This window comes from Leptonychotes weddellii, chromosome 13 (assembly GCF_054177405.1).
Source record: "Leptonychotes weddellii isolate Sample4059 chromosome 13, ASM5417740v2, whole genome shotgun sequence".
NCBI classification, from domain to species: domain Eukaryota; kingdom Metazoa; phylum Chordata; class Mammalia; order Carnivora; family Phocidae; genus Leptonychotes; species Leptonychotes weddellii.
Genome location: NC_138381.1, coordinates 24,600,270 through 24,617,001, shown reverse-complemented (window position 1 = coordinate 24,617,001; position 16,732 = coordinate 24,600,270). Strand labels below are relative to the sequence as shown.

General features: G+C 38.7%; 1 protein-coding gene across 11 annotated transcripts in view; it reads right to left on the bottom strand.

The window, feature by feature from the left end:
- PIAS2 (protein inhibitor of activated STAT 2) overlaps positions 1–16,732 on the bottom strand; it is a 124,011-nt gene that overhangs the window by 73,963 nt on the left and 33,316 nt on the right. For all 11 annotated transcript variants that reach the window (XR_014139614.1, XM_081801288.1, XM_081801285.1 and 8 more), the window contains 3 exons: positions 13,416–13,500; positions 4,821–4,871; positions 4,377–4,467 (listed from right to left, as the gene is read on the bottom strand). Coding sequence is in view for 10 of the 11 variants with exons in the window: in XM_081801288.1 (XP_081657414.1) it covers positions 4,377–4,467; positions 4,821–4,871; positions 13,416–13,500 (227 nt within the window). In the remaining variant the exon portion in view is untranslated. The remainder of the gene's footprint in view (positions 1–4,376; positions 4,468–4,820; positions 4,872–13,415; positions 13,501–16,732) is intronic.

Sequence of the window (16,732 nt, the reverse complement as noted above, 5' to 3'; positions counted from 1 at the left end):
TCAAGTATTTTAAATCCATCTCTATACCCTACCTGACTAGTTTGATTTCACTGGCAGTTCTGAGTTATCTATTAACTTGTATTCTCCTTTTGACCGTTACCATCACCTCCACTCAGCCATTAATTACCTGGTTATTGAGAACAGGATATAATTACAATTTTCTAAAATATAAATGTGTAGCTTTAACACATTTCTAACAATTTTCCATATCTAAAACAAAAATAAATGTAAGTTCATTTGACGGGACCTCTGGAGCAAAGCTAAAAACTTTCTTTAAAAAGGCTGCTGGAAGAGCCAGTAAAAGATAATCTGTCAGTCTGAACCTAACGTTCCAATAAAAGATATACTCAAAACCCTTTCAGTGATGACATCCTACCTGACTTGTAATTGGGACAAAAGTTGACAGCATTAATTCCTTTAACATTTCCCCCCGAAATTTTCTAACTACTACTACTACCACTACTGTAATACTGTCAACATAGATTTACTTTTTTACTGTACATTATAAAAATTTTCAAGCATAGACATAAGTAGAGGAAATTACCCACCAGCCAACTTCAGTAATTATCAACATGTTACCAATCTTGCTTCATTTGCCTCTGGCTCCACCCCCAGCCCACCGAAAAATACACACCCCACACATATACACATTTATTCTAGACAATGCCATTTGACCCATACTTTTATACACAGCTTTAATAACACCTTTCAAAAACAAAAAACCCAATATCACCTTATAAAATTAACCATAATTCTTAAAAATTACCTAGTATCCAGTCTATATTCAAATTTCCCAACTGCCTCAAATGTATTATTGAAAATTTTCAAACATATAAAAAAAGATGGGGTGCCTGGGTGGCTCAGTCGGTTGAGCATCTGACTTTGCCTCAGGTCATGATCCCAGAATCCTGGGATCGGCCCCACACCGGGCTCCCTGCTCAGCGGGGAGTCTGCTTCTCCCTCTGCCCCTCACCCTGCTCGCCCACTCTGTCTCTCAAATAAATAAAATCTTAAAAAAAAAAAAAAACATATAAAAAAAGAGGAAGAAGGTATAATGAACTCCCATATACCCATCACCCAATTCAATATATATTTGCTCATAAACAGTCTTTACCTATTCAACCCTCAGGTTGAAACCAGAGAAAGTACTCTAATTTCTTCTCTCTCAAAAGGACTGAAAGAGTGACAAATTCAGAGGTATCCATAGAGGGGTCAGCCTGACGTCAGCTGAATTCTTCATCAACTTTACAAGTAATACTCCCCACTGTCAACCCACTTCTATGACAACCCTCCCCAACCTTATGGCTTCACAGATTTACAGAAATTTCTCAAAATCTGGTTAAAAAGAAATATAATTCAGCCCCTCAAAATCATTCTAAGCAAAGAGGGTCTTTTTTTTCTTTCCCTCTCCTCTGTCCTTAAAAACATGAAATTTTCTTATCTTGCCATCAGTTGGTACACTGGCAGCCCTGGGAGCCAAAGACGGGGAAAGGGAGATACTCTCAGATGGTTTCACTTGTATCTGTCCATGCTGCACATGTCATTCTGCAAGTCCTGCTATGAGCTGCTTACTGCTGTCCTTGTATTAAGGGATCTGGAAAATCGATGCATGAAGGCATCTCCTAAAACTCATCCTGACATGGGTAAAACAGCACAGAAACTGCTTTCATCACTATTTGACCCTTAAGAATCCAGGGACACATTGCTATTATCAAGGTAATGCCATTTCTCATTCAGCTTTCTCTTTGTACATGCAGTATCATCGTTCCATAATGACTGGTTACTGCAGTAAGGTCTACACAGAGGGACTGGTTCCAGGACACAAATTCAAATATATTCACAGTTCTCATGGGAAATTCCATGACTGTGTCAAGCTTATTCCTCGAGGATTTGCTGTGCAATAAACTAGGATCATGGGCAAGGATTGCGTGTCAAACTTCTTTGTGACCTGTCAATGTTTCTTACAACTGCAACAAAGTCCCTGAGGATCTCCATGGTGGTGAGGAGCTCAATATATTAATTTCCAAAAGGTCACTGGAGGTCCAAAAGGTCTTCTGAGGCTGCAGTACATTCATATGATGTTCGTAAACCTGCTTCATGCTAGTAAAGGCTCCATATTTCATTATCCCAATCAGTAGCAATTGTGGATCAAGAGGTGGTTTAAGGAGTTTTCTATCAGTTGCACCAGCAGCTGTTCCACAGAAGGTCACAGAGCCAAAAAGCCTCTTTGGGAAAGGCTGGTGTTTGATCTCTGGGACAACCCTATCAGGTCAGGAAAGCACCACCCTGCCCCACCCCGCTTTGTTTTTGAAATCCGTCTTTACCTTTGTCCTAAGGCTCTATTTCTTCACCTCCTTCACAGAGCCCCTGGAGCCACTGCAGGCCCCTGGCTCTAGAGGAGAGGGCCAGACTCATTACACAGTAACTGGTATGTTCACAAACAGCCTGATGTAAGTACTGAAGGGTTAGTTGGTGCTTTGGGAAAGAAACCAACAGTGACTGAGTAACAATCTACCAGAGAAAGTACTCTAATTTCTCCTCTCTCAAAAGGATTGAAAGAGTGACAAATTCAGAGGTATCCACAGATAGATCTCATGGATGAAGATATCATCCCAAAGCATAACACTGCTCCATTTGGAGTATTTTGTGGAACTGTAACCACCATATTTTCTGCAGCAATGCCACAGTTTAGGTAGAACCTCACACATCTCAGATAGCCCCCATCATTGGCACAGTCACTTGATACTGAACAGGTCTTCAAGGCAGGTCTAGATACCAAGATCTTCACGGTTAAATTTTTCAGGGGTGGTGAGAGAGAGAAACAGGAAAAGCCAAGGTCAGAGAAATTTTAACATGTCTCAGACAAAGAAAACTGGGTATGAACAGTCATGGAAAGTGTGCACAGAGGCATTCCACAATCTGTGATTTTCCCAGGATTCCTTTGTCACACATGTGGCCACCCATTGGCATTGGGTGGCCTTTAGTTCCAAGGAAAATTGCCTCTTTCCTTGGTTCAGATCTTTGTATGATCTATCCAGATAAAAGACAGCTCCTAAGAATCTACTGTTGCTCATTGCCAGAAACCTGAGAAGCAAAATGTCCCACCTGGGTCTTGAACAAGCATGGGGCCATGTAAGCATTCCTCCTGACCACATCTACTCCGCCTCTGCAACTTCCCCGTTCATCCCCAAAGGACTATCTCAAATGATTTCAGCCCCACAGACATCTTTCAAAAAGAGGCAGCAACCATGCAGTATTGCTCAAGCTCTTTAAAATTCATGAAATAGGTACTTCTCAGGTCTCTAAATCCACAGGCTACGAAGATACAAAACAGGACTCCTGACAATCAAGTCAGATCTTTGACTACAAGTGTTGGCTTTGGCCATGGGCCGTCTTCACTTTGGGGGGGCTCAATGACAATCATCTGGCTCTGGTAGAGCCCAGAGTCCTAGACCATGTTGTCTGGCCTGCTCAGCTATTCATCAGTGTTGCTCATATACTTTTTCCAGAGCCAAGCCTTGTGCTCAGCAGGGATGCTAAACAGTTCCCCCATCTCCTTCTCTGTAGTCTCTGTTGTTAAAATGGCAACTTAGCATCCTCATGAAATCACTGTTCTCAAAGCACGTCCTGGGTTAAATGCACCTCCACTTTGCAGTGCTTGACAAACAGGCCATGCTCTCCTACTTTTCTGATTATGGCTTTGCTGGCCTTCTACACAGCTGCACTTATTTATTGACTTATTCCAAGCCTCAGTGGAGACAGATATACAATCCAGTTCAACAATTAAGTGTTATTTTAAGATGTGACTAACAAGAGAGTCCAGAGTTATCTATCAGGCCGGAAACTGTACCCATTGTGCGCACGGGTGTGCGTGCGTGCATGTATCCCAAGTGCTGAAGCCCATATATTGTTTCACTGCTTAAACAATGGGTTGTCAAATACCGTTGCATCTACCCCCCAGTTGTGCACATCAAGGCCCAAACTTGGAATCGTTGATCTCCATGTCCAGTCGTTCTCAGCAGCCTCTGCCTTTTACCATCTCATCCATGGAGAAGGCCCAGCTAATTTAGAAACTACCACAACATGCTGCCCTATATATGCAAGTCATGACCTGTTATTATGCACTTGATATGATCCTAAGAGTCTTTCACAGCGCCCCTGCTTCCCGGCACAAGATGGTCCAGGCTCACCTTTTCCATCTCCCCCAGACCTGGAATCAGCCATTTCTCCAAGGAGTCATGAATCCCTCTAGTGGAAAACAGTATTTAACCTGGATAGTAAGAATACTCATTGGTACGGAGTTGTCACTGTTTCTTCGCCTTGTGAGTATTTAGACTCTATTTACATGCAAGCCTGGTAAATAAAAAGCAACTTACAGGCAAAGGAAACAGCTTCCCATTTACTTTTATACATAGACTATTGGGATAGTTGTCTTCTTGAGGGCAACTTGTCTCTGCCAGGCAAAGTCTGCATTAAAGAAAAGAAAAAAAAAAACCATAAATTATTCTTAAGGAGTGTACCCAAACACGTTTACATATTTCAAGTTCAGGACTATATGCACATAGTTAGCAAGTATAAAATTTTTTTTTTTTAAAGATTTTATTTATTTATTTGACATAGAGATACACAGTGAGAGAGGGAACATAAGCAGGGGGAATGGGAGAGGGAGAAGCAGGCCTCCCGCGGAGCAGGGAGCCCGATGCGGGGCTCGATCCCAGGACCGCGGGAACACGACCTGAGCCGAAGGCAGACGCCTAATGACTGAGCCACCCAGGCGCCCCATCAGCAAGTATAAAATTAACAGAAAATTTCAAACTCACCTCAGCTGAACCTGGACTGTATAATCTCTCCTACCACCTGGCAAAAAATCCCTGTTGGAAAGAGAAATAAACTGGGTTGAGAAGGCACAACGAGAATTCACAGGAACATTCTCACCAGAAAAAAAGCATTATTAGTATTTTTATTCTTATTCTTGAAGATGAATGCTACCCTACCAACAGCACAAGCCTTAATCAAAATGCTACAGTGACACTAACCCTCATTTACTTAACATTTAGTCGTGTCTTTACAGCAATTTTAAGGTATTGTCAATTCACAGGAACTTTCGTGATGCAGTATTTATTTCCACAGGAAACAGATTTGGTTAACATGAAAAGAAGCACCCTCGGTTCTAAAAGAGTTTAATAAATTAATTTGTTTGCTCATAATGGTTCTTAACCTTGGCTGAGCATTTTAATCATGTGATTTTTAAAGAATATAAAGACCCACTCACTAGACTATTGGTCTGGAATACAGACTGAGCATTAGTTTTTATAGCAGGTGGTTCTAATATAGAACCAAAATGAAGAACAAGTGCCTAGAGTCTCAGCATCTCTGTACCACGGCAACTTTATAATTAAGTATCCAATTAAGGGACACAGAACCTTTTAGAATTTCTACATGAGAACCTAATAGAGTCCCGTATAAAATATTTTTGGCACTGAACCTTCCAAAGCCTTGCCACCAAGGAGCCCACAGTGAAGCAGCATTGTGATTGCTTGGGAGCTTGTCAAAAATGCAGAATCTCAGGCCCCACTGCAGACCTACAAAATTAGAATCTGCACTTTAATGAGATCCCCAAGTAACATGAACACACGTTATAGTGTAGAAGTTTTGTCCTTAGCCATTATCATCAATCTTGGACTCTGTCAAAGAGAAGAGTACTAGAAATCAGTCCTTTCTTAAGAGTATATTTTGCCCTCACCTTGCTCTAACTGGGCCAGTCTTCGTTTCACTATGTTCACTGGAAGGCAGTAAAGCACCAGTGACCAGCTTGAGTTCTACAGTCCCAAACAGTAGGACCTTGGGCAAACTATTTAACCTGTCCGTGCCTCTGTTTCTACATCTATTAAAGATGGAAAATTACAGAGTTGTTGTGATGATTAAATGTGTTAATGATACATGTAAAGTGCCTGGACGTATAAAGTGCTCAACAAGTGTGAGCAGCCGGCTGCTATTATTATAAACTCTGCTTTCACTTTCCCTCGCCGGTAACCTCCAACCCTTCTCAAGTGTCTATTCAAAACATCCCCATACCCTAGGCAACACTGACCTCTTGTGAGTAACCCTTATCATTCCCCTCATGTAAATCAAGAAACATTTCAGAGTCTGGGTGCTGGTTCAGCAACAAATAAAGACAAAATATTTGCTCTCAAAGGTCTCATGCTAGTAGGTAACAGATACATACAACTAAAATAAAATGTGATAGTACGTTACAAAAAATAGGTGCTACAGAAAAGATGCAAGTTTAATTTCGTCTTAAAAGCTCAAGGCAATCATCACAGTCCAATCAAACTAGAAAGTAAGGTTTATACAGCAGTGTTTCTGCCTATTTCTACTTAGACACACTTCCATCATTAACAGTAGCTTCACCGGTGCAGATTCTCAGCCAAAGGAAAGGGTGAAGATCAACCAGAGATACCTAACAAACTCTTGTTGGGTTGGGAAACATAATATGAAAAAAGAGAAATGGCAGAAGACATAACTAGAAAGATAGGGAAAATGATATAAAGGGTTTTAAATAGTTTGCCTAAGGATTTATACTTTATGCCAGTAAGGGAAATTAACATAAACTGGGAAATGCAATGTGCTATGTATCTTTACAAATATGAAGTGTAATGAGTAAGCATCTTCTGACATTCAGTTTCTGCCAGTCACTGTTCTAGGAACTTTCACATGTTCATCTCATTCATCAAATATAAAGCAGGCATTTACTATATGTCAGGCACTGTGACAGGCTTTGAGAATATAAAATGGAGTAAGATGTTGTTGTCATCAAGTCTGTAAATTCAAGTAGTCAAATAAATGCAATGAAGCTTTAATAGAAAATAAGTATGTAGTACAGTGAGACAGTGTGAGTCTGGGAAAATCTGGAAACGGCATCACAGAAAAGCTGAGACTAGAACTGGCCCCAAAATGTACCTCAGGTTTGCCAAGTAGAATAGGGAGGAAGAGGATATGCAAAGGGACAGAGCTGTGATAGCCCAGCTGCTGGGGAAGAGTAGAGTGACAGGAGATGCAGTGAGACAGAAGACAAGTAGAACAAGATGTTGAAGAGAACTGCCAGGCAATGGAGTGTGGACTTCACGAGCTTCACTCCAGGGTTTTAAGCACAAGAGAGAAAACACTGAAGGGCTTTAGAAAGATTACACGGTTAGCAGGAGGGTCAGGGGACCACTGCAATTGTACCGGCAAAAGATGAGGGCTTAAACATAAACATCCCTGAGTGATATTTAGGCAGAAAAACAGAATTCAATGACTGACTAGATACAGAAGGCAGGATACAGAAGGGGAGCATCTGGGATGGGGCCCAGATTTTGGAATGTGGCAACTGCTACTCACCAGGGTAAGAGGTAAAGCAAGTTAGGACATTCAATGCCCCCAGCTACTGAGTGAGGTGGTGATTATTTTTCCTATGTTACATTGGGTAAATATGATTCAGCGGGCTTTAGTAACTTACTCAGGGGCATAAAGACAAGCCTAAGTGGTTGAGCCAGAATTCACATTCCAGTTGGTATTACTGCAAAGACCATGCTAGCTCCCTCCCTCAAGGGTAGAGTTGCATCATGTTTTAAATCGTGAAAGAGACATAAAAGAAGGATCAGTGGAGTGCAGCAAACTGACAGGGGTTGGTGGATGAAGTGTGGGATAATACAAAGAGGGCTCTCTGTTTGGGCAGATCCCATGCCATTAATGAAACGGGTAGCGGGAGGAAATATACCAAGCACAAATCTCCTTGAAGCCAGTTTATTTTTTCAACTTTGCACCCCTGGTGCCGGGAACATTGCCTGGATCATAATAGGCAGTAAATAAATATATGCTGTGAGACTAAATGAATAAATGAAAGAACAAAAGCAAGTCTGGGAGGAACGCAAGTTCAATTCTGAATGTGCTGTGTTTGATGTACCTATGGGTCATCGAAGTAGGGACAGTGAATATGGACTCTAGAGCGAAGTGGAGATTTTGCAGCCACCAACATAAAAATAACAAAGCACACTCATGAATACTATCACAGAGTAGGGAGAAGAGAATCAGTGAATGATTCCTGGGAACACGCAAGAAAAGTCAGTGTGAGAAGCTGAGACAGCATGATCAGGGAGGCAGTAGTAGCAAATGGAAGGGGAGTGCTAAAACCAAGAAGAGAACTGAACTCACTGATCAATCTTCACAAGATGTAATATAAAAAGAACAAAACCACCCGAACCTGATGTATTTGAGCCTCATTTAGACCTTACTACCATTACAGGAAAGGGGAGAAGCTGGATGCACAGCAGTGGTTCTCAAATTTGTTAAACACTGGAAACACCTGGGGAGCTTTAAAAACTGGGTTCCAACCTCAGAGATTCTAATTGAATTGGTATGAACGAAACATGGGTATTCAGATTCCTAAAAGCTCCTCAGGTGATTCTAATTTGCAGCAAAGTGTGAGAACCACAGGCATAGAAGTTAAATGACACCACAAGAAATACCTCTGGATCCAAATCCAGCATGTGTAATATGCTACAAAGTCAATGAACCGCTTTTTTCAAAGAGAGTGGTAAGAAATATTATAAAAGCGGAAACAGAGCTCTTTAGAGAAGTGATCAATTCCAGAACTGGGGCAGAGAAATTACAAAATGAACCTAGAACATTCTGTGGTGCCAGAAAGTAAAGTAGTGCTCAGAAATAGATGGAGACATACCAAAGGGCACAGGAGCCAACCTGAAAGATCAGCCAATGGCCAAAGGTAGACCAGTTTGGACAACACAAATTACCACAGTACTGCATTATAATCCAGAGTACTCAAGAGCCTATGCAGATACCAAGTAAATGACTGAGTAAGTAAATGGGGGAGAAAGGACAGCTCTTCCTTACGAAAGAGTAACTCTAATGTGAAAAAGAATAAGGACAAGAGAAAATCACACCACTGGAACACAAGAGTGTTTATGACAAAGTAACTGCTGAAGGGAAAGATCCATCAGTGAGTGCTAAATCATTGGGCAAAAATTTGAAGAGAAACAGAATATGTGCCTTATCTCAAAGTATCTCCCCCAAGGTATTTATTACTAACAAAGGAAAAAACAGCAACTTTATAGTGCCAAAATCTAGTAGAGAGTACCTTACCCAAGTGATCAAGGTTAACACTGCCAAAAATAAAATGTATCAATATTATGTAGCCCAACATGATACACTAAGAAGGGCATATAACTTGAGGTATTCTTGCCAAAAATGCATAATCTCATGACAAAATATCAGACAAACCCAAATTGAAAAATATTCTACAAAAGACCTGGCCAGGACTCTTCAAGAAAAGTATCAAAAGTTCTTATGAAAGACAAGAAAAACTAAGAAACTGTCACAGACTGAAAGAGACTAACATGACACTAACAATTAAAGGTAATTTGGGATCCTGAATTGGATCTAGGAATAGAGGTTCATTATCAAAAAAAAAAAAAACTGGTGAAATCTGAATAAAACCTATAGTTTGGTTAACAGTATTACACCAAGGTTAATTTCTTGGTTTTGATAATTACACTATGGTTATGCAAGATGTTAATATTAAGAGAAGCTGGGTAAAGAGTATATCTATTTTCATAACTTTTCTATAAATCTATAATTACTTCAAAGTAAAGTTCTTAAAAAATCTTGGGAGATAAAGAAGTGAAAAGTAATTACACGGGCCATGTTTAAATACTGAAACAACTAAGAAAATTTGAATATGGGCTAGTCATTGTTTTATATTAAGGAAGTATTATTTTACTGTGACTATATTAAGAATTAATTAGAGATCCATCTTGAGGTATTTCCAGCTGAAATTATATGATGCTTGTGATTTGCTTTCAAGTATTTCAGGAAAGGGGCGCCTGGGTGGCTCAGTCGGTTAAGTATCTGTCTGCCTTCAGCTCAGGTCATGATCCTAGGGTCCTGGGATCCAGCCCTATACCCTTGGCTCCCTGCTCAGCAGGGAGTCTGCTTCTTCCTCTGCCCCCCCCCCACCTCCGCTTATGCTCTCACTCTCTCTCATAAATAAATAAAATCTTTTTAAAAAATATTTCAAGAAAAAGGCAGGGGGGTTTACATACACACTGCCAAAATGTTGATAATTACTGAAGTTTGGTAATGGGTACCAAACTTTCACTTCCACCTATTAGGAAGAAGATTTTGTATTATTTAATTATATGACTGAAAATCTTAGGCTTTGTCTGTATGTGTATGTGATTTGTTTTCTTTGAAAGGAGGATTACAAATAGCCTTTTATTTTGTTAATTTTTATACATAAGATATATAAAATTTATCACATTAACCATTTTTAAGTGTATAGTTCTGTGGCATTAAGTATACTCAGACTTGTACAACCACTACTACGATCCAGCTCCAGAACATGATCAAAATGTTTAGTTGAGATTTAAATTTTAGTCATTCACTTTTGGACTACTTAATATAATTCACATAGTTCAAACTTCAAAAACATACAAAAAGGATATAAAGTAAAAAAGACTACCCCAACTCTGGCCCTGGCCATCCAATTCCCCTGTACAGAGGCAGCTGATCTTATTTGTCCAGACATATTTTAGACACTTGAGCAAATTACACACACACATACCTTTTAGGGCAACTGGTAGTATATTATTCACATTTTGATGCTTTGTTTTTGTTCACTTAAAAATGTACCTTGAAATCTGTATCTTTAAATCTAACATACTCTAAATAATCTCCTTACCTCAAAGACCCATGCAACACTCTTGAAGCTTTCCCAAACCACCAACATTAATAGTAACCTCAGCCAGGGCGCCTGGGTGGCTCAGCTGGTTAAGCGACTGCCTTCGGCTCAGGTCATGATCCTGGAGTCCCGGGATCGAGTCCCGCATCGGGCTCCCTGCTCAGCAGGGGGTCTGCTTCTCCCTCTGCCCCTCCCCCCTCTCATGTGCTCTCTCTCTCATTCTCTCTCTGTCAAATAATAAATAAAATCTTTATAAAAAAAAATAGTAACCTCATCCTCCTATAAATCAGTTATCTGTAATTACTAAAATTGGTTCTCTTCATCTGACCCCTTGCAATGCCAAGATCATTTTATGTATATGAGCTGGTTCACTAACAAGAGTGGACGTGTTATATAATATAGTGCTTTGGACCTAATACATAGTAAACGTTGATCTCAAGCAAGGGATCATCGCTGAATAACAAACAAAACTTAATATTAATAAGGTTTTGGATATAAAATATAACTTTAATATAAATATAATTTTAAAATTTTCAATTTATTCTACTTATTTGTTAGTTGGTTTATTATTATCCCCAAGATTGAAAGTACTTCCAAATTTACAAAAACTCACTGCAATATCTTCTTGCTCCTGGTGAAAATGAACCACATCAGGCTACATTCATTTTACTTCTTTGATAATTTTCTCCTCTGAATTTTCTGTTTTCTGAAAATATTATTCTGGATATTGGATCTTTTGAACTAATCCTTGTATGGTCTTTTTTTTTTTTAATCTTAGTTTTCAACACTTTTCTTCCGCCTGTGGAAAAAGCAGTCTATCTATGCAATACTCTGAGAGATCTAACTTTACAGGGTCAGAACATACAATCATTTGAGATTTTGACAATAGCACTCTCACCCTATACATATATTAGTAAAGGTGATATGATTAATGAAAGAATCTAAAACTCTGCCCCAGACTCTTCCACATAAAGAGAGCATCCTCAAGATGTTAGTGTGCTTCGAAGAGACGAGAAGCCCGTAAGTTTGGATTCACCATCTTGAGAGATTGACCAGGCAGATGAAGATATTAAAGACCAAAAAGTCCAATCTAACCTTAAAGAACTTATGTAATTGTGAATACAGAATTTCTAAAACTTAACTACAGAATCCTTATTTTTGTAAATTATTAACATCTCAGAGAAGATGAGCATTCAAATGAACAGCTGAAAGGAGGCAAAAGACCTCTAATTTGCTCAACTCTTCTACTTTTAACTCTATAATCCCAGAAAAATCATTTAACCTCCTAAAGCCTCCGTTTTCTTACACTAAATCTTTAAGAATGCAATTTTAAAGAGTCACATACATATTATAAACACCAAAGATGACTATATATACATATATATTTTTTAAGGATTTTATTTATTTATTTGACAGAGAGAGAGACAGTGAGATAGGGAACACAAGCAAGGGGAGTGTGAGAGGGGAAGCAGGCTTCCCGATGAGCAGGGAGCCCGATGTGGGGCTCGATCCCAGGACACTGGGATCATGACCTGAGCCGAAGGCAGACGCTTAATGACTGAGCCAACCAGGCGCCCCAACTATATATTTTTTTAAGATTTTATTTATTTATTTGACAGAGAGAGACACAGCAAGAGAGAGAACACAAACAGGGGCAGAGGGAGAGGGAGAAGCAGGCCTCCTGCGGAGCAGGGAGCCCGATGTGGGGCTCGATCCCAGGACCCTGGGATCATGACCCGAGCCAAAGGCAGACGCTTAATGACTGAGCCACCCAGGTGCCCCAAGATGACTATATTTTTAATTGGAAAAGTATACACTACATATTTCCTTTTCTTTCCTCTTACAACTTAGTTCATTTGCTCTTTATAAATGTGTCTATTTTAAGTTTCTCCAATTTTTCTAAATAGCAAAGCTAAGAGTACTTTTCATAATTGTTTTCAGATTTCTACTAATTTTATGGTCTAGGTGACCACAAAGCTCAGAACAGTGCCAGTTTATTAATAATTTTTCTGGGATAAGAACATGATGTCTACTTTCACTCTTAAAGTGCCTCAGTTTCAATGATAAAGTTTATGGACATCCTATCGTTGGGCTGTTGTCACAAATTCTTTTTTATGTTGCTATATCTGGAATAAAATTTTCATTAAAAAAAGTTATTGCCAAAAAGTAATTCAAAAAAATAAGCTGGGATTTTAATCAAAGGTTAAAGCTGTTCTTTAATACAGAGTTGTTTATTAAATATTTAGCTAACTTTAGTCAGTGTATACTATGCTTGCTTAATGATGTCCAACTGTTATGGACTGAACTGTGTCTCCCCAAAATTCAGGTTGAAGACCTGACCCCCCAATCTGACCATATGTGAAGATGGGAATAAGGTCGTAAGGGTGGGGCCCTAATCCAATACAACTAGTGTTCTCATAAGAGGAAGAGACACCAGGGATGCACAGGCACACAGAAGAAAGGTCAAGTGAGGCAAGAAGGCAGCCTCTACAAGCCAAGGAGATCAGGAGAAACCAAATCTGCTGACACCTTAATCTTGGACTTCAAGCCTCCTGAATTTTGAGAAAATAAATTTCTGTTGTTTAAGCCACCCAGTCTGTTGTGCTTTGTAATGGCAGCCCTAGCAGACTAATACACCAACATTCATGAAGAAACATATTCCAAACATTCCTCTTACCTGGATATGCATATCTCTCTAACTTGCTGAGGTGTCAGAGCAAAAATAAAAAACTTCTCTTGAAATCGTTGAATACTGCTTTGAACTGGGGAGGGAAAAAAAAAAGATAACATTCCAATATCCAATATCCAAAAGATAACAAATCCAAGGATGTAACCATGTGCAATAACAATGCATTTCTGATCAAGAGTGTCAAATTCTCAAATTTTTATAGTTAAAATACTCCAAAATAAAGAAGTAGTAAACTGCAGTCATCTTGGAATCATGAAAGCAAAGTCAATCTAAAACAGGCTCAATTTTAAGCATTTAGTCTTTATTCTAAAACACTAATTATAACATAGTCAAAATATAACACAACTGTTCAAAATTACGTTTCATCCTTGACTATAGCATTATCAAATGAAAACCTGAGGAAGTCTAACCCCCGCCCCCCAAACTCTATTCTAGATTTAGGTGATCTTTCATTTGTTTTATTTCTTTGTCGTGTTTTGTTTTCAACCCTTTATATTCAGCTACACAAAACGTTAATATAAAATTTTAAACTTAAGCTTCTAAGTTGATCAAATGAAAATACATAATTATTTACATATAGAAAAATATCTAGTTAAAAAAATTACCTAATGAAGTCATCTTTGACTATCTTATTAAAAACTGAAATGTATTTACTTCACAAAGAACTTTATAACACATTTATTCTGATGTATTATTCAATGATGTTCTAGCACGCCTTAAAACAAAATAAGCAAAAGCTAATACAGAGAACTTCTGCTTCCTAACAAGTACTGCAACAACTCACAAGGCAAAATGGCTCTTGTGTGTGTTACTGGCCACAGTTTTCCTGATACATAAAGATAAATAAACAAGATGCCAGTTAAATATCCAATGTCAGAGGCCTTCCATCCACAAGCCACAACAAATCAAGAAAAATATTAACTCCTTGAGTAAAACACTTTTCTTTAAGCAGTTTATTAGAGCAATTATGTGCCTAGAAATCATGTCATAAAGTGGCTCATATTTTCCCAGAACATTTAAAAAAAGAGGGAAGAAAGAGGAATGTGGCTTATGACGGCCTAAAAATGAAACAAAATGCTAAGTCACAAACATAAGTATGGGGCAAAACACACAAACACACAGCTACAGTAGTAAGTCCCTCCATTTCTTCAATCCTATTCACTCCTCAACTCTTTATTGTACAGATTTCACTTCCCACTCTCTACCCACAGTTAAGGTCATTTCCCACTCTCTATCCACAGTTAAGGGCACCAATGACCTCTTAACTGTCAAATTCAATAACCTTTGAGATTAGAGGTGAACACACTGCATTTTCAATCAGAGTTAATGGTATAAGCCCTCAGTCTATCCAGCCAGAAACCTCAAAATGTCTAACATAGGTACAAATGGAGTCCCAGAAGGAGAAAACAGGGCATTAAAAAAAAAAAGTTTCGGAAATAATGAAAGAATACTGATTAACTCACGGGGTAAGGGGGAGCCCTTACAGATCAAAGCTCAAAGTAAATACAAAGATACCTAGTCACATCAAAATCAAACTACTGCAAACCAATGATGACTATAAAATCCTGAGAGCAGTCAAGGAAAAAAGACACATTGCATACAAGGGAAAAACAGTATGAATAAAGGCAATGTAAGCCAGAGTCATCTTTAAAGTGGTGAAAGAAAAAAACTCGCTGGAAAATTCAATACCCTTCAAAAACAGGGTTAAATAATGACTTTTAGATAAACAAAGGCCAAGAGAATTTTTGAAAGCAAATAAGCAATACACGTAATGTAAAAGGAAATTGTCAGGATAAAAAGAAATGATACCAAATTCAAAACCAAATTTTCAGGAATGAAAATCACTCTCAACAGTAAATTAGTGGTAAAGGTAAAAGAATATGTTGTTTTTTTCTTATGATTTCTTTAAAAAGATAATTCTTTAAAGCAAAAGTGGGGTACCTGGGTGGCTCAGTCACTTAAGCGTCTGCCTTCGGCTCAGGTCATGATCTCAGGGTTCTGGGATCAAGCCCCATGCTGGGCTCTCTGCTCAGCAGGGAGTCTGCTTCTCCCTGTGCTCTCTCTAGCTCTTTCTCAAGTAAATAAATAAAATCTTTTTAAAAAAATAAATAAAAATAAAGCAAAAGTAATGGCATTGAGAGGCAGGATTTTTAAGATACGTACAGGATTTTTAAGATATGTAGAAGGAAAAGATATGACAATAGGAAAAAGAATAGATAAATGAAATTATCTACCCAAGAGCTGTGATTCTTGCTTCATTAACACAGCTTGATTAACACAGATCTCCCCAGAGACAGATTCATTCCTTGTGCACCAAAAATGTCAGGTTTCTACTACTGCAAAGCTGGGTGCAGGACCTTGGGTCAATTCACACAGCGTAAATACCAGTATTTGAGGCCTTGCCTGGGTGACTGGAGTCAACCCACCCAAAAAAGTACCCATATACCATGAATCTTACATTGAACCTGGAAGGCTTCCTTAGTCAGTATATGCCAACATTTATGTACAATTCACAGAACTTGCAGCCTAATGTTAGCAGTTTATATCTTAACATTTTTGCAGAGGCTTTTATTTTTCTGACATAGTTCTGAACTTATTATTTATTTGATGCTAAATTTTCTGTAATAATACCAAATAACTACCCTGTTCCTATGAAAAAAATGGATGCTTCATCACTGTGTACCATAACTGAATTCCAGGAACTTAGAGCAACAAAAAAATAGTGCATATGCTAATAAAATCCAATTTGTATTAACACTGACAATTTTTATATAAGACAAGTTTATTACAGAACAGCAGCCAAAAGCACACCAAACGTGCCATGAGGTAAACCTATTAGCTAGACTGTCACTTTAATACAGATCAGGAGAAAGAATGGCAGGATATAAAGCAGAAAGATTCAGGTTTTGCAGTGTATTTTCTTCCCATTAGTGTTCCAACTTGGGATCAGAAAACCAATTCTACCAGACCCCATGAACACTTTTATGTTAACAGCAGCAAATGACAAAGGAAAAAGACCATGACTCAGGGGCGTGAGTCAGATACGACTTTATTCAAACCCTTTTTTAACAATCCTCCATAAGGTAGATTCTATTTTTCAAAAACAGCTACAACAATATCTCCCATCATGCCCTTCTCATAACCTTGACATTCTTTCAATGAAGCAGTGGGGTCTCTATCACCCTCCCTTTGAACCTGACTGGCCCTTTGTGACTGCTTTAATTGATGGCATAAGTGATGCTATATAAGTTGCAAGGCTAGATCATAAAAGCACAATGCACTTTTCCCTTACTCTCTGGGGACAC